Here is a 25,098-nt window from a genome sequence, read left to right as displayed (position 1 = left end):
GGTTGAGTTTGAGTAGCTTATGTCAAGAGATTGGATTAGCTAAGAAGTGATGTTCATTGTTTAGGGATACTTTGCTTGTGGCATGTTAAACACTCTATAGACTAGGATACTCCACCGACATCAATTACCCCCATCCTTAGGACTTCTTTCTTTCTGATTTTTATTGCATTCCTGAAACTGTTTCGATTTTTGTTGTTTAGTTCATACTTGGACTCGTTTCTGTTTTCATTCATTTTCGCTTCTTGTCATTCATTCTCGTTTCTAGTCCTGTAGCTCATTTTCTTTTTGCATTCTAATCATCCTAGGATTGTTAGATAAAAACACTCTCTCTGGATTGGCTTAACTTGTGATACTTTGATTGCATCTCAATTGTTAATAAAGTTTCTCAACTGGATTAACACATTAAGTATTACAACTGCATAAGGTTAATTAAACCTGCTAGGATAGACACACAAAAATCCTAGTATCAACAATTGAAATCCTTTACATGTCAACGACAAGAATAACTAGTAAGCAACCAAAAAATTTATTGCATGTCAATAACAACAAGTTACTGATAAATATATCAATTTCTAATAATATTTAAAATGTTTCATTTCTATGATAATATGTGATATTTTTTATAATGTGTAAAGAAACATTTAAAATACATTTTTATAAATATATATATATATATATATATATGAAATTAGTAATCTTAATTATAGTTATATAGGAAATTAAAATCCTCTATTCGGCAAAATTTAACTATCCAATCATCACAATAATTCATTATGCGCTTTTTAATTCTGCTCTTACTAATCTTGCAAAATATTTTCTACAGCTTAATTTTATATTCTGCCATTATCCAACTATGTGGTATTTCCAATCAAAGCCTATGTCTTGGAGCAAGAGAATGGCAATTTAGTAAGGTGCTGTTCGTTTGGTGTGTTAGATGCAGTATCTAGATGCAGATACAGGTTATTGTTTGTTTAGTCATAATTAAGAAATGAACTGAATGCAATATCTGGATTCGTTTTAAAAACTCATCCAAAAAAATTTGAAATTCTGGATGAGATTTTTGTGAGAGTTTGGCTACAGTAAACTCATCCAAACATTATAAATGACTAAAATACCCCTAATTTTAATTCCCCTAAATTCTAACATTTACAAACCCTAAATCTCGAAGCTCGACTCCATCGTAGGAGCTCTGCTTCGTTCTCCAACCACAAGACCTCGACTCCATTGTAGAAGCTCCACCATTGCTCGAATCCATTGCTTGCAGCTTCGTTTCGATTCTCCACCATAGAAGAAGCTCGCAGCTCTGGTTCCGATTCTCCAGCTCACAGAACTCGTAAGTCTTTTGTTGTTGATGGTTTGATTTTTTTTTTCAATTCGTGTTGCAGCAGAAGCAAACTGTTGATTTTTTCCACTTGGGTGTTTATGAAACCATGAGATAGAGCTCTTGTTCTTATGAATTTTGCTATCTCTGATTTTTTCCATTTGGGTGTTTATGAAACCATGAGATTTAGCTTAGAGGTTTTGAAGAGATGTGTTATCTATGATATTTTCCATTTGGGTGTTTATGAAACAATGAATTTAGCTTGTGTTCTTAAGAGATTTAGCTTGTTCTCTTAAGAGATTTGCTATCTATGAATGAGATTTGTGACTTTACTTATTTCAAATGCAGATTGTGCAATCAAAGAGTAAACGATGACATCTGTACCAGGCAGTGATGTAAGTATCCTCTTCTACTTCTCTGCAACTTATGTTTGTGATTTGTGATCCGATTTATGTGTCTTCAGTTGTAGTTAGTATGGTCTTTGTGATTTGTGATTGCTTTATGTGTTTATACTCTACTATGTTTAGCCTTTGCCTTATGTATCTTGTGATGGGTTTGTGATTTGTTTCTGATTTGTGATTGCTTTATGTGTTTATACTCTATCTATGTTTAGCCTTTGCCTTATGTATCTTGTGATGGGTTTGTAATTTGTGATTGATTTGTGGTTTAGAATCTAATATGGAGTGATGAACAAAGCCGTTTTTATCTTGAAATTCGACTTGAAGAGAATCTAAAAGGAAATATAAGAAACCACATAGTGAATGAAGCTAGGAAACAAACGATTACATCCAAGTTCTATGATGCATTTGGTGAGAAGCATAATTGGAAAAAATTTAGGAGCAAGTTTAATACGTGTAAGAAGCAATACACAACTTTCAGGAAATTGACTCATAATAGAACTGGAATGAGCTATTATCCCAATGGGTCCATAGACATGAGTGATGATTGGTGGGATGAGCGTTGTAAGGTATATAGCTTCCTCTTTAGTATTTTTTTTTCTTCTTCTGTGGTCTCTAGTTCTTCTTTTGTGGTCTCTAGTTTATCTTCGGAGGATGATGAAACTTAAGTATAATTTTTATTTTAGGAGTGGCCTGGAGCTAGAAAGATAAAGGATAAACCAGTACCAAACACTGATTTAATGGAAAAAATGTTTGGGTCAGTTCATATAACTGGAGCTGAGGGTTGGAGTGCTCAACAGGGTGAAAACCATTTAGACAACAACATGATGTTAGATGACGATGAGGCTGCTGAATCAAGACAAGAACATGATGCTCCCGCAGCTTCCAATGCTCCTGCAGCTTCCAATGCTCCTGCAGCTTCCAATGCTCCTGCAGCTTCCAATGTACCAAAGTATCCTCGAAAAAGACGTGCAGGACAAGCTGTGGAAAGACAAGCAGTGGCAGATGTGATAAGGGATAGTATTCAATCACGTGATGAGATACTTACCTACAAGAATCAACTCATGGAGAGTCACCCTGACTTTAGTTGTAGTCAGCTTAGGGCTATGAGGGTTTTAAATTCTCTGTCTAGTATAAGAATGTGGTCTCCATTGTTCAAAGCAGCTATGAAACATCTCAAGGAAGACGCTACCAACCGTCAAACGTTCATAAGCTTTGAAGATGATGAGAACAAAGTTCTTTACTTGGAGTTTGAGACTGGTGAAAGCAGAGGCTGGTGAAACATAATCTGTAGTTTTTTTTTTTTTAGTTTAGTGTGTAGAGAATCTGTAGTTTGGTGTGTATGACTTTGATAAGAACATAATCTGTCTTTTATCGATAATGATGAAATAAGTGTTCTTGTTCACTTCTCTCTACTTCTTATTACTTATATGCTCATTCTCTTCTTCTCTCGTTTGGCTCGTTGTTCTCTCTATCTCTGGTTGTTTAGTATGAATTCTCTTCTTCGGTTGGCTTGATCAGAACTTTGATCAGAACTTTGTTTGTTTTGTTATCAACCATCAGTTTCTTTTGCTTTTATTGCAGGATACATTTAGACCATCATTTGAGGATGATGACATCGACTTGATATTAGAGGAAGAAGAACATATGTATTCTGCAATACAAGAAGTTTATGGAGTTAATACTAATAGAGAGATGCAAAGGACAGATCGAGGTGGAGGTTGGCGTCGGGTGCAACGGTTTATGCATGAGTCTGAGAAACAGAGTTTTGATATCCTCCGAATGAATCAAGGTACATTTCTGAGTTTATGTCAGGTGCTATCACAGAAATATAAACTTGAAGAATCATGCCATGTCTATCTTGAAGAGAGTGTAGCAATGTTTATTGAAATGGTGGCACAAGATGTAACAGTCCGGGTCTTAGCTGAACGATATCAGCATTCTTTGGATACAGTAAAAAGAAAGCTAGATGATGTTTTAGCGGTTCTGTTGAAGCTTGCAGCAGATATAGTGAAGCCATCCAGAGGTGAGTTTGCAAAACCTAGTCCTAAACTAGTAAAAGATAGTAGGTATTGGCCTTTTTTTGAAAACTGCATTGGTGCTTTGGATGACACTCATATATCTGTTCGCCCTCCATCTAATAGTGCGGAAGCATATAGAGGTAGAAAATCTGAACCAACAATGAATGTTCTAGCGATCTGTAACTTTAGCATGAGATTTATATTTGCTTATGTTGGAGTTCCTGGTAGAGCACATGACACTAAGGTTTTAACACATTGTGCTACTCATGAACCTTCCTTCCCTCATCCACCAAATGGCAAGTACTATCTAGTAGACTCAGGTTACCCAACTAGAACCGGTTATCTAGGGCCTCATCGTAAAGCTAGGTATCATCTTGATCTTTTGCAAGGGGAGGACCACCTACTAGCACTAGAGAGTTGTTTAACCGTAGATATTCTAGTTTGCGTTCTATGATAGAGAGAACATTTGGTGTTTGGAAAGCAAAGTGGAGGATTTTAGATAGGAAACATCCTAAGTATGAGCTGAAAAAGTGGATAAAGATTGTGACAGCAACTATGGCACTTCACAACTTTATTCGAGATTCACACTTTGAAGACCGTGACTTTGCTTATTGGGAGATGGTAGATTATTATGAGAATCATGGTGACCAAGCTGTAGAAAATGAAGAAGAAGGTAACATTGAACATACTCCATACATTCCAACTGGTGATAGAGCAATGGAGACTCTCCGTGATGTTATAACTGAAAAGATAGGAAGAGGACGTCAACTTCCGTATTAGCATCACAACAGTTTCACAAAATACTACGGTACGACACTGGTGTTATAACTAGTTAAATCATTGTTTGCTTTTGGTGCCCATTTCATAGATGTTGCTATGTTGTTACAGTTTATGGCTTGTTTATGTTCGGTTTGCTTATTGCACTCTGTTTTGATGTATCACAACAGTTTCACAAAAGACTATGGTATTGGAGAGGTTTTGGTTGTGATTCTTGTTTGGTTTTGATTGTAGCCAACACGATTGAGTTTTGAGATTTGGCTTTAGTATAGTGATGATGACGAAGATGATATATTAATGATTATGGTGGCTTGATTTTAATGTTTCTCTAGACGGTTATGATGGCTTATGATGAGTTACTGATTGTTGCAGGGGAACCATGGCACTCTTGTCTCAAGAAGGAAGACTAGAGGCAAGAGACTATCTAGGAGGCGTCTGTAAACCGTGATTGATCGTTGTGTGTTCTTGTGGTATCCCATTTCATTATTCAGGTCTTTGATATGTGTAATTGTTTCTAGCCAAAGAGGATCCTAGTTAATCCTTCAAAATTATGATTGTTCTGAAGGATTACTATAAGATTACCAAAATGTTGATTGTAATAAGGTTTTGTTGGATCATAAGTTAAAGAAGTTATTTTTTGTGTTATTTTTTTGTGTAAGGATCATATTTTTTGTGTTATATGCTTAACAAGTTATTTTTTATGTTATTTAAAAATGTTGAGTGATACTAATTGACATAATTTTAGAAATGTTAGATAAAAATAATTTTAAATTATATAATATAAAGAAATAAGAATATATTTTTAAATTATAAAAGATGATTTCATTTTTAAATGTTTAAAGAAAATTCTTTACATTACTAATCAATAACCAAAACCACTAACATCTTCAACACAAAATAAAGGGCTTTTAGGTCATTTTTCATTTTTTGTATCTAGATGCATATACCAAATAACAAAACAAACATAGCTGCATCCAGATACAATTTCTGGATGAATAAACCAAAATCACAAACGAACGGTATCTAGATGTTGCGTCCAGATACTGCGTCCAGATACAAAATCCAGATTTTGCATCTAGATCACGAAACGAACATGACCTAAATGCATAAAATGACTTCGACAAATAAGTTTCTGCTCTAATTGATGATGTCTGCTAAGGAAAAAACGAGGAGGAACGTTCTTATATTGTTTTACTCTTTAAAAATAATATTTGATATAATTTCTTATTATTCCCAAATCTTTTACCATTTTAAAAATAGATTCAATATGTGACTATGGTCTTTGTTTATGTAAATATGTGACTTGTGTGATTTTTTTTCATGTTTGTTTTGTGTGATTCGTTGTTACTATTGTTTGTGATGGCCTCTAGGAGAGTCTTGGCCGCATTGGAGGCGGTGGAAGGCGAAGAGAAAACCTTCAGCGTCGAGGAGAGCAATGCTGCAAGGTCGGTGTCGATCGACACCAGGAGGTAGCTCTATAATGGATTGGATATCTAAAGGTTTTTAGGTTATCCGGATCTGAATCCGGTTTCGAAGGATTTGTAATTTTTATATCCGAAGTTTGGATACCGATTAAAAATCCATGTCTCCCCCAGATATCCAATCACTGACCACTATCAAACAACCGTTGGACGAGCTTTGAACAGCGTCAGCTACAAACTGAGGGAATCCACCATGATTAATTACTGGAAACAACCCAGATCTACCATGAAAAGGTAATTCTAGTGGCTCCGAGGGGAAGGAGAGGGGAGGACGAGATGGTGGCTGAAGACGATTTGATGATGCTTTGGTGGAGTTGATCTTTTTCGTGGCTGTCGGAAAGAGGAGTCGATGAAGACAAGGTTTGGGGATTAGGGCTTTTTTAGTTGGGCCAAGAATTAACACATTTTTGGGTTTATGTATAGCCCAATAAGTCATATTATAAAACATTGGATATTATTATCAGATTTGGACAACCGATCACATTTTTTATTATTATCCGTATCCGATGGATATCTGCGTTTACCAGATTTTTATTCCAGGCCTACCAGGAGGATGTCGTCAACAGCAATGCATGATGGGGTGAGTGATTTGGTGACTGTCGGTCAACACCAGCTAGGATTTTCGGGTTATCGAGGTGGGGTGACGTGAACACCAAGAGAGTGTCAGTTGACACCAGCTAAGCAGTGTCGCTTGAAACCAACACTCAGCATGTGGTTGAATGCTTGTTCTCTTCCTGGTTTTATTTATGATTATTGTTTGACGGATGTGTAGATCTTACTGATTGTGTGTATAGCCCATTAGATGAGAGGATTGTTTCACTGGTTATTTGTGATAATACCCATACATCTCAATTGTTGTTTGTAGGACAGATAAAGACAAAGTGTGACTGTAGAATCAAGGAAGTGAAAAGGAGGATGTTCTAATGGCTCGTTTGGTTTTTGTCTGGATTCTGTTAGGTTGTTAGAGTTGAGTCACTAGAATGGTGCTAGGATGTTGGTTCATTGTTTTATGACTTTGTTTACGTTATGTTATTGACAATATTGTTTATTTATTTATTTGATTATTGGTTATTGGATTAATGGTATTGGTTTATCTTATCAGTTGTTGTTTGAATGAAGTTAGTTGTTAGTGAGTATGAGATCACTAGTAATATTGTTTTTTTAAAATGGGTCAAGTTGTATCAATTTGGTATCAGAGCCCGTACAGGTTTAGGTACGGGTTCGTTTGTGTGCTTTGTGCGTCGATGTTTGGGTTTCATGATTGATTGATTGTGTGGGTTAGTAAATTGTGTGTGTCATGGGGTCCTAGAACATCATCTTCGATACTTTGATGTGATTCCACTGTAAGTTGTGTTCCTTGTGTTGTTTGAATTGCTTTTGGTTCTTAGCCTTCTGTTCTTGGTAGTGCAGATGGTTAGAGGTGTTGGAGTTGCTGGTCGTGTTACAGGTCGTGGGTGTGGTCATGGTCGTGGTCGATGTAACACTCGTGAATCAAAATCCCAGTTTGTGATGTGCATCGATCGACGTAAGGTACATGTTTGTGGGACAACTTAAGTTAAACGCACGTGTTGTTGCGTTTTGGGTTTTGGAAACCCTAGGGGTCGAGTATAAAAGGTTATTTCGATGGCCTTGGCCGAGTTTGGTCACTTGTTTGGTCTAAAAAAGAGAGAAAACTTCCAGAGTGTTCAAGTGAACGTTCTTGTGGAGCTCTAAGCTGTTTCTTGTGAGATCTGTCCGTGGGAGTGGAGATCGAAGGCTGAGGATGTGAGGGGAGCTTGCTAGGTGTCTATTTTCATGGGTTTAGAATCAGTTTCTTCTTTCTCAAAGATGAGTGCGTGACCATGGCTTATCTAAGCGTTTAGATGTGTGTTTTGTGTGTGTTTAGGGTGATTGATGCATGTTTGCTTGTGTTTTCGTGGTTTTCATGGTGGTTGTGGCCTGTGGAGGTCGGATTTGGCATCATGGAGCTGAGATGAGACAGAGGAGATCGCGTTCATCGATGCTTCGCACGACTGCATCGATCGATGCAATGAGTGTATCGGTCGACGCAGTTAGGGATTTGACCGAGATGCGAGAAATTTCATTGGTCGATGCAAGGAGTGAATCGGTCGACGCAAGTGCGAAGAATCGTCGCGTGTGTTCAAAGTTTTTTGGTTTCCTGCTTTTATGTACTGTTTTTTTTGTCTATTCACTTGTGTATATAGCCCAGAAGATGTGAGGATCACCTCACAAAGTATTTTTGATAATATTCACGCATCTCAATTGTTGTTTGTGATGTAGGTAAAGACAAAGTGTTATCGTGTAATAAAGACGATAAAAAAAGGATGTTCTAGAGGCTCAACTATTTTGTTCTATGCTGCTGTTAGGTTGCTAGTATGGAATGATGTGGTCTAGAACTGTTCTTTTGGTTGTTGGTTCATTGTTCTATGAATTGGTTTATGTTATTGGCGTTGTTGGATAGGTGTTATTGTTCTATTTGTGATTGGTTATTTAATTTATTGGTTAAATGTTTTTTATTTTTACTGTTTGATTTGAATATTGTTAAGTTGTCAGTGAGTATTAGACTACTAGATAATTATAAAATTATAAACAAAAAAATAGATCGGGTCGTTTCAGTTAGAGACAGGTTCCCAAGGCCAGTGAGACTGTAGCCTAGAGCATGGAGCAGGTGGCAGAGTTGCAGACTGATCTAGGAGGGCTTGGTGGCTAGGCCGGTGGTAGTTTTTTTAAAAAGTGATTAAATTTTAGATTTTATAAGTAAATAAAATTATATGTCGGTTTAAGTTTACAAAAGAATATTAAGAGTTTACATTTTACAATTAAAGGAAATTATATATCAGTTTGGGTTTACAAATGAGTAGTTTTGAGTTTAGATTTTACAACTAAAAGAAATTATATTTCGGTTTGGGTTTATAAAAGAGTGGTTAGGGTTTAGATTTTACAATTAAAAGAAATTATATGTCGGTTTGGGTTTATGTAACATCGGCGAACCAAATTAGACGGTTTACGGATGTGTGTCAATCGACACTAACATTTTTTAGTTCGATTGGTTTGTTTTAAAACGTCGAATTGAACTGATTTGGTTTAAGAAAAAACTTAAACTGAGGTATGTAAGCTGGAATTCGAGTTGAGGGTTTACACAGCCGCTCAGTTGTCGTTCCAGAGAGAAAAAGAAGAGAGAAAAAGTGTCTAAGGAGCTTTTGGAGAGTTTTTGGCTTTGTTTGAGAGATCTGTTCTTGTGGAGTGGAATCTGGGGATACGAACGTGATAGAAGCTAGGAGGTTGTATTTGTCGGTTCTTGGTTAGAAACTTCCTGCTAAAGAGGTGAGTGCATGACCATGGCTGATCTAAGCTTGAGAAGAATCCTTTGTCTTTTGTGTTCTAAGTGTGATTGATTAATTTCCTTGCTTGCTTGTGTTGTTTTCGTGTTCCCAATTATATTTTGCGGCTTCTGGGTGAGCCTCGACCACATTGAAGGCGTTGGGAGTCGGAGATCTGCGTTGGAGTTTGCAGGAAAATGATGCTAGCATATGTGTTGATCGACACGAAGAGTGTGTCGGTCGACACAAATTCGTGGACGGCACGAGAAATCTAACGAGCATCAATCGAAGCATGTGGAGGTGTCGGTCGATGAAATTAGGTTTTTTGGGAAATGTCGAGCATGTGTCGAACGACACAAGGAATGTATTGGTTGACACCATCCTTGCCAGTGTTGATCGAAACGAGGAGTGTGTCGGGCAACACAAACCTCTCAGCAGGCGGCTGATACTTGCTTTCCTGGTTTGGTTGTGTTGTTTGTTGTGTGTTGAACATTGAATTCCCAATTGCTTATGTGTATAGACCATTAGATGGGAGGATTTCCTCATTAAGTATTTGTGAAAATACTCATGCGTCTCAATTGTTGTTTGTGATGCAGTTAAAAAAAATGTGATCGTGTAATCAAGGGAATGAGTTGTGTGTTCTATGCTGCTGTCAGGTTGCTAGAATGGAACATTATTGTGTAGAACAATTGCCTAGGTTGCTGATTATTTGATTCATGATGTTTGCTTCAGAATTGTCGAATTAGGATTTGTTGGATGATTTAATATTGATTATTTAGTTTATTGGATTATTGTTGGTTAATTGATGGTTAATTGTTGGTTATTTCTGCTGTTTGTTTTGAATGTTGTCAGGATGTTAGTGAATATGAATCACTAGTTATTTATTATATTAAAACAAACAAAAAGTGTCGGATCGTTTCAGTTTATATTATACTAGCTAGTTATTGGGTCGGGTCATTTCAGTTTACAAAGAGTGGTTTGGGTTTAGATTTTTTAGTTAAGCAAAATTATATTTCGGTTTGGGTTTATAAAAGAATGGTCAGAGTTTAGAGTTTATAATTAAAAAAGTATTTAGTTAGGATTTATGAATTTAAAATTCATATTTATGTTTTTTTATTTATTAAACTACAATAGGTTTTGCAATTGCTTTCATTATTTAGATAATACTAGGTTTTAAACCACGCTACGCGTGGATTTATTTGACATATTTAGATAAAATTATATAGAATTAAAGATAGTTATGAAATATTATTTTTTAAAAACATTAAATTACTATTAAGGCAATAATTTTATTTCAAGTACCCAATTAAATAAATATGAAAATCTGTTGTGTTTAAGAATCAAATATGATCAAAAGAATCTAGAACCAATTTTACTTTCCAATATTCAATTGAACGTCACTACTTATGTCTTCTCGTTTTTTCATTTAATCTGCATAATCTTTCTTGTCATCTTCGTTATACTCTTATTCTTCCTCTTTCCCGCTTCCATCCACTGAATAATCATTCAAAACTTTTTTGTTTTAAAGTAAACACAACTTCTTCTCAGCAAAACTCTAAAACCAAAATTATTGCCTTATTCTCATAAGATTTTTGCAATTCATGAAAACCAACATAGCCACACAGGTACTAAGTATCGATTGATACTTTTACATATATACTTGGTTTTAGATCTCGATACTTTTACCTATAGACTTGGTTTTAGATGTACACATATTAAAACTTCTTTAAACCAAGAATCAATGATAGTTATGAAATATTATCTTATAAAACTTTAAATTACTATTAACGCAATTAATGCAATAATTTTATTTCAAATACATAATTTAAATATATATAAAAATCAATTGTATTTAAAAATCAAATATGATCAAAAGAATCATGAACCAATTTTGTTTTCTCATATTCAATTTGTCTTCATGTTTTTTATTTACTCTTCATATTATTTTTTTTCATCTTTATTATCAATTTTGCATGGTAGTTGTCATTGTTACTTTCACCATCTACCGTTATACTCTTATTTTTCCTCTTCCTTGTTTATCTCCTCGCTTTCTTCCACTGGATAATCATTCAAGTCCCTTTGGTTTTAAAGTGCCACACAAATTACTTTTTTTACAGAGAATTTGTTAGAAATATCTTTTTTGATATACCCTTTTTCAAAAATACCTCTTTTTTGCCATTTTCATTTTGACCCTTCTTTAATTTTTAATGACATTTTACCCTTACATAAAAAATTTTAAATCAATAAAATGAAAAACTAAATTTTCCCGCAAAAAAAATTTCTGACATATTTTCCCGCCAAAGAATTTTCAAAAAAAATTCCCACAAAAAAGAATGTTTATCAAAAAAAATATTGACAAAAAATTTCGACAAAAAAATTTGCCGCCAAAAAAAATTTACAAGACTTTTATAAGGTTTTTAAAAGGTTTACATGGTTTTTATAAGGCTTTTAAAAGGTTTACAAGGTTTCTATAAGTATTTTAAAAGGATTTTAGAACGTTTTAAAAACCTTTTAAAAGCCTTATAAAAAACCTTATTAAAAAACCTTTTAAAAAACATTTAGAAATCTTTTAAAAACCTTTTAAAAACTTTGTAAAAGCGTTTACAAGCTTTTAAAAGGTTTTTTATAAGGTATAAATTTCAAAATTTTGGTGGGAAAATCCAATTTCGTAATTTTGGCTGCAATTTTTTTTTTCATTTTTTGGCGGGAAATTTTTTTGATTTTGGCAGAAAAAATAATTTTTGGCGGGAATTTTTTTTCGATTTTGATGGTTGTTTTGATTTTGGCGGAAAAAATAATTTTTGGCGGGAAATTCTGATAATTGTACATTCTCGCTATCACTCAAAAAAGGGTAATTTAGTAATTTTCTACATAAATATGGGTAGTTTTAAAAATTGTCAACACGAAGTGATATTTTTAAAAAGGAGCATGGAAAAAAGAGTATTTTTGAGAATGCCTATTTTTTTTATTTTCAGCAAATTCCAACACCAAACTCATAGTCTACTTTCTCGTAAGATTTGTGCAATTCATGAAAACCAACATAGCCACCATTTGTACTTAGTTATTGATTGACAATTTCACCCATATATTCAGTTTTAGATCCACACATACACAAAACTTCTCAACCCAATAATGATACTTAAATATTTATAGAGTTTAAATATGTATAGTATTTTAAAATTTCTATGGAGTTTAAGTATTTATAATATTTTTAAACATTTTATAAAGTTTAAATATTTATATATAATCTCTGAACCTATTAAGAGTTTCAAAATCTATAATATTATAAACTTTTTAAAATTTAAAAATTATGATATTTTAAAACTTTTTAAAGCTAAAAACTTTTAAAAGTTTTGATATTTATAATATTTAAATAAACTTTCATGTTCATTCGTAGTTGGAAGCATATCCTTATTTATAATGGTTCTGAAACATTTTCCAAAACTTTTCTAACAGATATGGGAAGTTGTACATATTTTGTTTATTTACATATATTAAACTTTTCTTTCTTAAAAAAATATCTTAATAAGATAAAAAAATTATCATATTTTTCAAAAATGTTAAATAATAAAGTGATTAATCATGATTGGTTGTTCAAAATCGTATATTAACATAAGATGGAACCAAATCAAAGTTCCACGAATAACATTTATGTTAGCCAAAATATAAACAGAGAAAACAGAAGGTTTTCCCCAAAAAAAAAAAAAAAATAGTGTTGTAGGATCGGTTCGAACACAGATCCTGCTGGTTGCAGAATTTACATGTTACCACTACACTACTTAAATATAATCAAATGTGGAAGGTGAACAGAATATATATATCTATTCAAAAGTTTGACTGAAATTGAAAGTTCAACATAATCCAATTCCACGTCATGGTGACGTAACGGAAAGACTAAAACCAAGCCATTTGAGGTTGCTCATACAAATACTTTTATTTAAAATTAATAAAAAAAAGAGAGAAGAAAAAAAAAAACGATTCCTCTTTAAGAAACTTGAGAAACGATTCTCAGCAAAACAACACAGGTGTCAATTATTTAGTAGAACAGATATTAAAAATAGGACAATTCTTGGATTCACCCCTAGGGGTGAACTCTTCTTATTCACCCTCTCTTAGTTAAAGAAACAAATTATTGATTAAATAAACAAATTTTGTATATTAATTAATTTTAAAATTATTAATTCTAAACATTATATTATAGTCTAAATTATAACATCTAAACCCAAATCACTCTTTTTATAAACCCAAATTAAAATATAATTTTCTTTAATTGTAAAATCTAAACCCTAACCACTATTTTATAAACCCAAACCGACATATAATTTTGCTTAATTTTAAAATCTAAACCCTAACCACTCTTTTGTAAACCCAAACCAACATATAATTTTGCTTAATTTTAAAATCTAAACCCTAACCACTCTTTTGTAAATCCAAACCGACATATAATTTTGCTTAATTTTAAAATCTAAACTCTAACCACTCTTTTGTAAACCCAAACCGATATATAATTTCGTTTAATTGTAAAATCTAAACCCTAAACTCTAACCATTCTTTTGTAAACTCAAACCGACATATAATTTCATTTAATTGTAAAATGTATATCCTAAACTCTAACCACTCTTTTGTAAACCGAAAACGACATATAATTTTGTTTAATTGTAAAAACTAAACCCTAACCATTTTTTTATAAACCCAAACCGACATATGATTTCGTTTAATTGTAAAATCTAAACTCTAATCGTTATTTTATAAACCTAAACCAACATCATTTCCTTAATAAAAAATCTACAGAATTGGTTTCCTTAACTTGTTTTGTTTTTTTTTAATTTTAATTTTGATTTATTTTATAAATATGATATGACATGACAGTTTGTTGAAATTTCATTTGTAAACTCTTATCCTCCGCTTTGGGCAACCAATCTTGGAATTATATTTTTAATTAAATGTTTGAAAAAAAAAATTAAAAGGGGGTGAATAAGAGTGGTTCACCCCTAAGGGTGAACCCAAAATTTTTTCATAAAAATAAATAAAAAAGAAAATCTGCAATAAAAATAATTTTTTTTATTTGTTTGAGCAACGATTCACCGTTACTCCCACTAAAGATGTCCTAACAGAGTTACTCATTAAACACATTTTTGTATATTTAGGCATAAAATTAAAAGTTCATGCATGAAATTTAAATATTTTAAAACTACATATATGTTTAAGCACAATCAAATAATCTGATGTATCAATTCAACGTAGTAATTGTCCAGGTATAAAAAAACCATTTTTCCTTCTAATAAAACTAGATTATAAATAACTTTATTGTTATGTGCATACCTTAAACTTAATATTGTATCCCTCAAACACACCACGCTATTTTACTTTTATTTTCACCGCCGCTTTCCACAGTTTTTTTCTTACGCTTGTCACGATATATCAATTAGGGAGTGATAAAACCCTGAGAGATTCGAAACACTCAGGTGAAATATTAAGCTCGCCAAGTTAGCAATATACATCTTCCCCCGCCGTTCGTTTCGTCGGTGAGTTTTAACTTTAAAATAGTCTTAAAAAATTCAGTCTTCATCCTCTAGGTTTATTTGGTGAAAGAAAACTTATTTTCAGTTATGGTCTCTCTATTTTAATCAGTAGCTAGGGTTTCTCTAGTTCTTCATATAAGAATTAACATATCTATCTCTTGTGTTTTCGATCAGCAAAACAAAGCAATCATGGTTTCAGATTCCATCCCGACTGATCTCGTCCTCGAGATATTATTGAGATTGCCTGCAAAGTCAATCGCGAGGCTTCATTGCGTGTCGAAGCAATGGGCATCAATGCTTTCTCGTCCATATTTCACAGAGTTGTTCCTGACCTGATCCTCTGCTCAGCCGCGTCTCATATTCGCCATTGAAAAAGATGGTCTGTGGAGCATCTTCTCGTTGCCTCACCATCAAAGTTTATATGAGAACTCTGTATTGTCTTCTCTTGAAGTAACAGCCGAATTTCATATGAAGTTCCCTCAAGACGATAAGCGGATCTGTCCTCGTGAAGACCGACAATTTTCTTGTGGCTATGCCGGTGGTTTGATATATTTCTATGGTATGTGGACCAGAGAAGAAGATTATTACAAAGAAGTGTCTGTGATGTTTAACCCTAAAACCGGAAGGTATGCAGCCTTACGTTATCTGTATAGGTACAGAAGGACGTATATATAGCTTTTTGGGATTTGATCCCATTGACAAGCAATACAAGGTATTGTTCATGTCTTACCCATGTTGTCATGATCACAATAAAATTCTGACACTAGGAACTGGAGAAATGAGTTGGAGAAGGATAAAAAAATGTGCCATAAGACATGAGAATGTGAGTGAAGGGATATGCATCAATGGGGTTTTGTATTACTTAGGTGACACGTCTGAGGAGTTACTTGAATTTGTGATAGTTTGCTTTGATGTTAGGTCTGAGAAATTCGACTTTATTTACCCAGAAGGCCATTGTGAATTGATTAACTATATGGGAAAGTTAAGGTTTGGTTTATTATGATGACTACGCTGATGACGTTGTTGAGTTGCGTTTGTGGGTTCTAGAGGATGCCGAGAAACAGGAATGGTCAAAATATGCCTACACTTTGAGGGATGATAAGTTCTTGGATCACTACGTGTCCATCGTTGCGGTGACTGCTACGGGTGAAATCGTTTTTTCGATGGCTGATTATAAATCTAAACAACCGTTTTATGTTTTCTACTTCAATCCTGAAAGGAACATTCTTCGGCGTATTGAAATCCAAGGTTTTGGAGATTACCATGAAGCAATCGACAATCCTAGTAGAGTCCACGTCTTTGTAGACGACGTCTTTGTAAAGGATTGTAGTAGACTCTACGCCTATGCAGACCATATAGAAGATCTTAATGTTAATGATTCAAAGCTACTCAAGTCAAAACTCTATGAAGCTATTTATCCGAAGATAGAAGAATTCGTAGAATCAGAATCATCAGACGAAGAATACAATTCTGATGGAGATAGGGTTCTTAAAAACAGGTTCAGCCGTTTGGGTTCCTCCTTTTCTGTTGGAGAATCACTTCTTTTAGATGGAGCGTCAGTTGATTCAGATGGCTCTGACAGTAAGTCTGGATTGATGCATCATATGACTCCCTCTGGGCAAAGACTGTTGCGTGAAAGTCAGAGACCGGTTCAGCCATCCATCAAAGCTAAAGAGGTACAAGAGTCCTTTAATGTTCGAGGAAAAGGTAACCGTGGCCGTGGAAATCGTGGCCGTGGAAATCGTGGCCGCGGTAACCGGGGACGTGGCTAGTTGTCCTCCATGATGAACTAAGAAGAATACACAACATCATCAATTAATAATACTCTCCACGAGGTAATGAATATAAAACTGTGGTTGTAGAGTTTGCTGTGTCTTGTGATGAAATGCAACATCGATTTGTTTGATGAAAAACGATTAGTATGAACTTTTTTTTTTTTTGGTAAAAGATTATAACCCCTTTCTTTACGTACAAAGAATCTATTGATCTCTGTTAAAATATTGATTCCTCATATTTTAAGGAAGACAAAGAACTAACTAAATAAAATTTTTTATTTAACTGAAACTTGTTGTTTACAGCATGAAAAAAAAAATATTTATGTATATAAAAATTAGAAAACAAAAAGACACTGCAACACATTTAGTTGTGTCTTGCGACTCACTCTCGAATGAAATTAAACAACACAAACAGAAACTAAAATCTTAATCTCAAACACCAAAAACTTAACCAAAGAAAAGGAGTCTTTTAAATAAGTCATCTCTAACAACATTTAACTAAGATACCATAATGTTTGTGTGGACTCTTCAAGTTTGGGTAGATCATTCGTTGTTTACTATATTACTTACTAACACACAATTCTTTGTTCCTTAGAGTTAATATCGAAGCCAACCATATTGACTCTTCTACTTCAAATAGTGATATTCATATTACCAACACATGTTTTTTACTTCTTTGTTTTCCTGGTTGAAATGTATGATTTTTTCATGGTATCCTTGAAACATGTTAGTTGCCTTTATATATATATATATTAACAATCTTGTATCCTAGGTAACAATTTCATTCGTTATCAAGAATATAAGGTAAATGATATATATATAAAGTTTGGTTTTCAAAGTTAGTACAATTTTAACGATTAGAGATTTTGTTACGTAGAAAACAAAAACTTAGTTTTAACAATTTTTTTAAAAGTATAAAGATAATAATGAGAAAATAATTATTTTCTACAAGTTTTTAAAAAGATAACTCTAATATGTATAAAAACAACAAAATTCGTTTGTAAATTTTTAATAAATTACAAAAAATCATAAAATTAAAAATTCATAATACGTTAAAATTTAAATCTTATATGTATATAAGAAAATTAATGTTGTATATTTTAAAAATATAATTATAAAAACATATAAATTTAAACATTTTTAAAATATAGAAACATAATTCAAATATGTATATAAGAAGTTTGTTTTTGAATAATGTAATTTAAACATGTAAAAAGTTTATTTTGATTCTTTTCCAATATTACTTTTCAAAAATACCCTTTCATGTTGTCCATTTTCAAAAATACTATTTTCTATGTATAAAATGATTAAATTCGTGCAATGGTCAATGGTAAGTCCTTAATGCACAAGGCACCATCACACCAGGGATCGAGTCCTGCTCCCTACGAATGTATGGATTTGGCTAATGGGCTAGCCTGTTGTGGCCCAATGGTTGACAAAAAAAATGATTAAATTCTAAACCCTAACAGCAAACACTAAATCCTACTCCCTCAAAACTATACCCTAAATGTAATATAGAGAATCCAAACCCAAAAAAAAAAATTCAAAATTAATTTAACATATTGTAATTGTGTAAAAGTAAGCAAAAATGAAAATGTTCAAGAAAATAGTAGTTTTGAAAGAGAATTTATTAGCAATACCCCTTTTGTGTTATCCCTTTTCAAAAATACCATTTTTTTGAACATTTTTCTTTTTACCCTCTTTTACACAATTGCATTATGTTAAATTATTTTTTAGAATTTTTTTTAGATTTGGGTTCTCTATTTTACATTCAGGATATAGTTTTGAGGGGTTAGGGTTTAGTATTTGGAGTTTAAGGCTTAGAATTTAGTTGTTTTATACATAGAAAAGATGTATTTTTGAAAATAGACAACATTAAAGGGTATTTTTAAAAAGTGACATAGAAAAAGAGGTATTTTTAAAAATCCCCTTTTTGAAAAGAAGTATCTCAAAAAAGGCATATCTAACAAATTCTCATTTTAATACGTATAAAAAAAATATGTGTTTAAAAAATTTAAAATTGTAACTTTTAAAAATAAATATATACTTTCAAAAAATAAAAAGATTAGGTAGTAATTTTAAGAGAATTTGTTAAAAATACCCTTTTTGGGATACCCCTTTTCAAAAATACCCTCTTTTTGAATATTTTCATTTTTACCCTCTTTTACATAATTTCCATATGTTAAATTAATTTTTAAATTTTTGTTTTAGGTTTGGGTTCTCATTTTACATTTAGGATATATTTTTGAGGGGTTAGGGTTTAGTATTTGGAGTTTAGGGTTTAGAATTTAGTGATTTTATTCATAGAAAATGGGTATTTTTGAAAATGACCAACATGAAAGGGTATTTTTAAAAAGTGACATAGGAAAATAGGTATTTTTGAAAATCCCCTAATTTTAATTAAGTTACTAATTCTACAAAGAAAAGGATTACCTTTATTCTTAAAAAGAGAAAATGGATTAAGGATATACAATTAATTCATATATTATATTTAATAATAAATTATTATTCCTAAAAGAAAAAGGATAATAAAGATTCATCTCTATCCAATAACTAAACTATCTAATATTTTCTCACCTAACAATGTAATTTCTTCAACTTTGTTATATTAGTTAAGCTATTGTTATTTTTCTTACGATGTTGTATTATTCTTATGATGATGTTTTATATTATAAAGTAAAACTACACAAAAATTGTACAAACGATCCCATATTTTCAATATTTTTATTATGAGACCAAGCTAATCCATATATATATGTGTGTTTATGTAACTCAAAGCATATGTTGACGTATTATGCATATATTTTTTTTTTAACTTTTCTTGACAAGAGGTAAATTATTACTTAGGATATATATAAAAATATCTTAGCCAATGTTGGTTTTCTAAAAAACTTAGTGCTTTTCCTTTTTTTTAACAATTATTTTTTGTTAATTCTCAAATATTATACTTTTTATTAACATATAGACTAAGATGCATAGATTGTGTTTAATATAAGTTTGTAACTATTTAAGATAAAGTATGTAAAAATTAAAATATGGTTTATTATGATGGTACAAATAGTTAAATTGTATTAGAAATAGATATAGTGAATTTCAAATTCGTTTTTAAAAAATCATCAAAATGTATAGATTATCACTCATATTTGAATTATTATCGATTTATTTATTGTTTTTTCCAGCGTATTAACGCGAGCCTTATCTAGTATATATATATATATATATAACATATAAAACGAGATAAACTGAGTCGTGAAAGATATGAAATATACTGGAATGCGTATAAAATATATTTGAGATAAACTCGATCATCACTCAGGCGTTCGCTGGCAGTCTAGGTGAGCTTGCCACCATCTCCATCGTCATCGTTGGCTTCGCCTATAGAGCCTTATGGTATATACTGAATATTTTCTGGCTCACAACATATAGTGTTATAATGTTTAACTGAATTAAAACTGTTCCCACTAATTTCTTTTTCGTTGGTGATTATGAGGATAATATTTTTTCATATGCATTAATTTATTTTATTTGACAGCGGTTTTTATAATTTGTTCTTTGAGCATAACACATACTTTGAAAGCTAATGAGTGAACGTTTAATTTCTTACAATTACCACAAAGTGCTTGCAATTACGGGTGGAGTGACACTAGTAGTTCACATTACTTGTGTGTTGGTTTTTTGTGTACGGTCAAAAAAATTTCAGTTGGTTTTGTCAAGAACGGTCATGTGTCATAAATAAAAAAAGTTAGGCTAGTCAATTAAGATTCACATACCCGATTACTATGATTTTTACCCATTCAAAAAAGTCAGATCACTGTGGTATATCTGGTCAGGTAGTTCTCAGTTTGGCGCTAGGCCAACTTAACAGTATTATGTGCCACGAGTCTATGTAAGTGAATTCAAATACTGTGTGGAACATAAATCTTGTTCATTTTATTCAAATATCTTCCATGAAATTTACATCAAACTAATTTCCCATACAACGAAAAGTGTCTATGGCTCCGAATAGTATACTCTATACGGACCAAAGCTGATAGATCCGAAAGCGTAATTTTTTTTTTTACAATCAGATCCGAAAGCGTAATTTTTTGTACAAGGTATTTTGGTAACCCATTCGGAGTCCTTATCTCAAAGACCAAAACTTTACCAAAGAAATATGTAGTGTTAATTAAGTAAGTAAAGCTGCTTCAGCTTCAACTTTTTTTCTTTCTATTGAAATCATGTAACTATATATCCTCACTCATATAAACTTAAGAAAGACTTGAATCTGAAGGCTTTGTTGTAGGAATCGAACCTGAAGGCTTTGTTGTAGGACTTGAAGCTGAAGGCTTTGTTGTAAAACTTGAATCTGAAAGCTTTGTTGTAGGACTCGAATCTGGTGTGGCCAAATGGGATGTTCGGTTGGGACTACTAGAGCCGGATGACGATTGCGTGATTGAGGTTACGCTTGGTAAATTCTCCTGAGAAGCATGCATGTTGACTCTGATCCTATTGTGGATGTTCACATATTCATCAGTTTCGTCAAGGATCTCTTCCTGAAATCAGAGCCAACACATTTAGCCACATTAACACATAAGGCAGATGCTTCTGATTCGGATTCAGTTACCTGAAGAAGCTCTTCGATAACGTCCTCCATGGTTATAACTCCTACAACTTCTTCATTGGTAGGGAAATCAGGTATGGGGGTATTCTCAATATCCAAAATGCAGAACGAACAGCCTCTATGTCGCTTCTTAGCTGGAGCAGCCAATAAACTCGTTTTCCCCTGCTGCTCTTCACCGTTCTCGCTCTTGCTGGATTTTGCATCTCCAGTTTGAATTTTGAATACTGAATTCCAAACAAACATTGAGCTAACATGTGTTTTCATGTTTATCTATGGAAAGTCGCTAAGTCATGCCAACATCGTACCTTCCTTCTCTGATACCTCAAACTGAGCTTTTGGTTTCCTACAACTGTCCTTGAAAAGTTCATCTTTTGTTTTCTTGTTCTTTCTGCGCTCAATACCATTTTCGCTTGTTTCGGGAGATTGCTCCTGCTCGTCAAGATCCTTGTAGACAACTGCTATGTGACTGTGACCCTTCTGGAACTCGTTTAGGATATCGTACAGTGGCATTGTCTCAGAGACACTGTACACAAAGAAAAAATGCAAATAGAACTGTGTCAAGAAAGTTCCTGGCCGTAAACTATGTCAACAAAAATTAAACATTAGAGAGCGTCATTTACCGCGGAATTTTTCTCATGGACATTTTTCTAAGAGGAACTTCTTTTCTAGCATCAACTGCCAAGAGATTTTTAACCTGTACAAGCATAACGAGACATTACAATCTGTGAATGAGAAGGTCATACTCTTTATATGTAACTACTCTTTAATATCTGGAAACTCCTCTCTTGTTAAACCTAGGCTACACATTGGCTTAAATAGTTAAATTTAAGCTCGACAATACAGTTTACTTCGAATACCAAACATACAGAAACACCAACTATGCAAAAATAATAGAGTGAGAAATATGAAAGGTAAGTACCAGAATGAGCCCAATTATATGTGTGGGGTTTCTGAAGTAAACGGGAACTCTGCTATGACCAACTGACATTATTGTATTCAAGGTTTCCCTGTATTGTAAATGACAGCAAATTATAAGTCCAAAATATCCAAGCGTATATCTAGAAGAGAAGATCAAAGGAAACAGAAGATAAAGGAAAACCCACAAATTAAGATTGGTATCAAGATCAAGGGAAAAAGCATTCGATATGGGAGTCATTGCGTCTTTTGCCGTCTTTTCAGTTAATTCAAGTGCACCTGTGATGATAGAAGTCTCATCGTTTGTTAGAACTCCACCTTTCCCAGCCTAATAAGACAAGAATTACGTACAAATATAAGTCAGGAAGGTTGGCTGTAGGAGACACCACGGTTCATCCACATTCCTAGAACTATTGAGTCATTGACATATACCTAAGTTAGCTGCATACCTCATTTCCATGGAAAGTCACAAATGTCTTCAACTCAGCTCTACGTAAAAGAACACCATGTCCCTTACCCAACATCCAATCAAGAACCTGAAGCAACAATCTTCATCAGAATTGAGAAACATTTGAATGAATAGCCTGAAGCAACAATTCCAGTGGCTATACCTTGCTGATTGGATATGAAATGGGGAAGAATAGTACAAGAAGAACACGGACAAAAGGAGCCATTATCGCTCCAACCTTGAGTCCATATCGAGTGCAAACTGCTTGTGGCATGATCTACAAATACTCAACTATGATCACAAAGTTATACAAATGAAAAATTTACTTATATCGAAACGAAACAGATGTGGAAACCTCTCCAAACACGAGTATAAGAGTCACTGATAGAAGAATAGCAATCCATGGAGGCACAATTTTATCCAAAAATATCGGCAGAGCCTACAATCAAAAACATAAAACAGAGATCATCATCATCATCATCATCATCATCATCATAACCATATATACAAACAAGTCTCTCCATGGAATCTCTTATTACCTCCATAGCCATAGAGTTTCCGATCAAAAGAGTACAGAGCAAAAGATGCTGATTCTTCACGACTGGGAATATCTTACCTAAAACAAAACCAATTCATAACTTCTCAAATCACAATTCAGCGAAACAGAGAGCTGATTTTTTTTTTTTTTTCCAATTCCAAATCAAACAAAAAATTTGAGTTCCAAAACTCTAACCGGCGTTGATTCGATCTTGAGGACGACCAGATTTGATGAGAACTTCGAGGTCGACTAAACCAAGAGACATGAGACCAAGTGTTAAACCAGCCATCAACCCAGCGAACGCTACAAGAGATATGATAATCACGAGGTAGAACCAGAACGTGGTTCCACAGCACGGAAGATCCGACGCCATAGTTTTAAGCTACCGGAACCGGAGGAAGGAGGAGTCTGAGAATTTTTTTCTTTTTTTTTTTTGTTCCGGCGACAAATATTGAGAATTGTGTTTGGGGAGAATTAGGCAAAAGAGCTGATTTTAGAGTGTGTGTGTGACTCTTTGGTGGTAGAGTAGTGCGCATCCGAATCAGACGCAATTAAACGTTTTTGATCTCTTTAGTTGGTTATAAGCTTTGCTAATTTATTTAACGTTGTTTTTAAGATCTTAACCGGACTAATGTCCGGTCGAATTTTACCAAATCTGGTGGACCACCTTGATGTATGTATATACAGTACAAATATGGGAATTTAATATAAAAAGAATTTCAACATATCCTTTTTTATTTCCTCAACTATTATTTTAATAAATAAAATATTTACCTAAAAACTGTTAGCAAATTCCACCAAACGTTTATAAAACTTTGTTTTTTTGTAGTACTATATCAAGAAAAAGAGTTGAAAGAGACAACTTACGAAGAGACTATGAATAACTCCTATGTATAAGATTTGGAAAATTGTATGTAAAAGAATATTTGGGCTTAAAATACAAATAGATCTTCTATATGAAAGGGGTTCAATTGAATTGAAGTTTTAATGATCCAGTAGAATATATGATGATCATATGAGTTTGTTTATAACAGTTCAAAAAGTTGATATATATGATCATAACATATAACCTTGTGCACACGCGATTGCAGCTTGTGAAAAGAGGAAAATATCTCGAATATCGATGTGTTATTCTTATTTTCGTAGAAGCTACTTGTGTGATTCCTATGCAACTGCCATCATGCCAAGAGATTTTGCTACACCAGTTCCTGAACAAGTTGTGACCAAGGTTGCTTTACCATCAATACCTAAAAACCAACCTGGAAGGCCAAAGAATTCAAGAATGAAGTTTGCATTGGAGATTACGATGGAAAAGAAAAAGCCAAGAAAACAATACACTTGTGATAATTGCAATCAAGTAGGACATAATCGAAAGACATGTAGTAAGTAGAGTTTTAGTTTTAGCTTTTTTTTTGCCCTTTGTAATAACTACTAAGTATCACTCTTGATTTTTTTTTAAAATTCGACAATCACATTGTTTAGAGGACAACATTGTTTAGAGGACATAATCGTTAGAAATAGATACAAGTACACACATATAAGTTCAACAATTATTAAACTATAATATATGAAATGAACCAAAAGAAAAACAAAAGACACGTCCAAGTGAAGGTTTTAAACCAAAGGAAAAAAATTAAATACAAGTACACATATAATTCTACAAAAACACAAACTATCCTAAACTATCCCTCACTCATCAATGAAGTGAGGGATTCATCAATGAGGTGAGGTATTACAAAATCTTTAGCATGAGGAAAAGTGCTAGACATATGATGTATGAGACCCTCACCAACTTCATCAAATAACTCACATGCAAGTTTTATCTGTATCGTCGGGATGTTCCTATCGCATATCCCATCAAATTTTATCCCAAGAGCCAAACATTTAATGTACTTTAGAGCAACACACCACAATCACCTGGATCTTCATTCAATGACAAACCTTGTGTCACTCGTTTCACCTCTAGCATGGCATAGCTCTTC

General features: G+C 33.2%; 1 protein-coding gene and 1 pseudogene across 1 annotated transcript; one reads left to right on the top strand and one right to left on the bottom strand.

Annotated features, from left to right (window-relative positions):
- Window positions 15,030-16,612, top strand: LOC109128722 (annotated as a pseudogene).
- LOC104742249 (DUF21 domain-containing protein At1g47330) lies at window positions 20,607-23,667 on the bottom strand. Its single transcript, XM_010463233.2, has 11 exons — window positions 23,312-23,667; window positions 23,118-23,194; window positions 22,934-23,017; window positions 22,742-22,855; window positions 22,580-22,666; window positions 22,319-22,458; window positions 22,135-22,222; window positions 21,836-21,909; window positions 21,521-21,738; window positions 21,219-21,439; window positions 20,607-21,147 (listed from the first exon to the last, which is right to left on the bottom strand). The coding sequence occupies exons 1-11, from the start codon at window positions 23,487-23,489 to the stop codon at window positions 20,863-20,865; spliced, it is 1,566 nt and encodes a 521-aa protein (XP_010461535.1). The 5' UTR covers window positions 23,490-23,667; the 3' UTR covers window positions 20,607-20,862.

Source organism: Camelina sativa, chromosome 14 (assembly GCF_000633955.1).
Source record: "Camelina sativa cultivar DH55 chromosome 14, Cs, whole genome shotgun sequence".
NCBI lineage: Eukaryota > Viridiplantae > Streptophyta > Magnoliopsida > Brassicales > Brassicaceae > Camelina > Camelina sativa.
Note: the sequence above shows the minus strand (reverse complement) of the source record. Positions and strands in the feature narration are given on the sequence as shown.

What these genes read in the sequence shown, in the direction of transcription:
- LOC104742249 (XM_010463233.2), bottom strand. Translation starts at nt 23,489, where the DNA reads ATGGCGTCGGATCTTCCGTGCTGTGGAACCACGTTCTGGTTCTACCTC. An exon ending in CTTGATACCAATCTTAATTT is followed by an intron (nt 22,223 to 22,318) that starts GTGGGTTTTCCT and finishes TTTACAATACAG; the next exon opens with GGAAACCTTGAATACAATAA. An exon ending in TCCATGAGAAAAATTCCGCG is followed by an intron (nt 21,739 to 21,835) that starts GTAAATGACGCT and finishes CTTTGTGTACAG; the next exon opens with TGTCTCTGAGACAATGCCAC.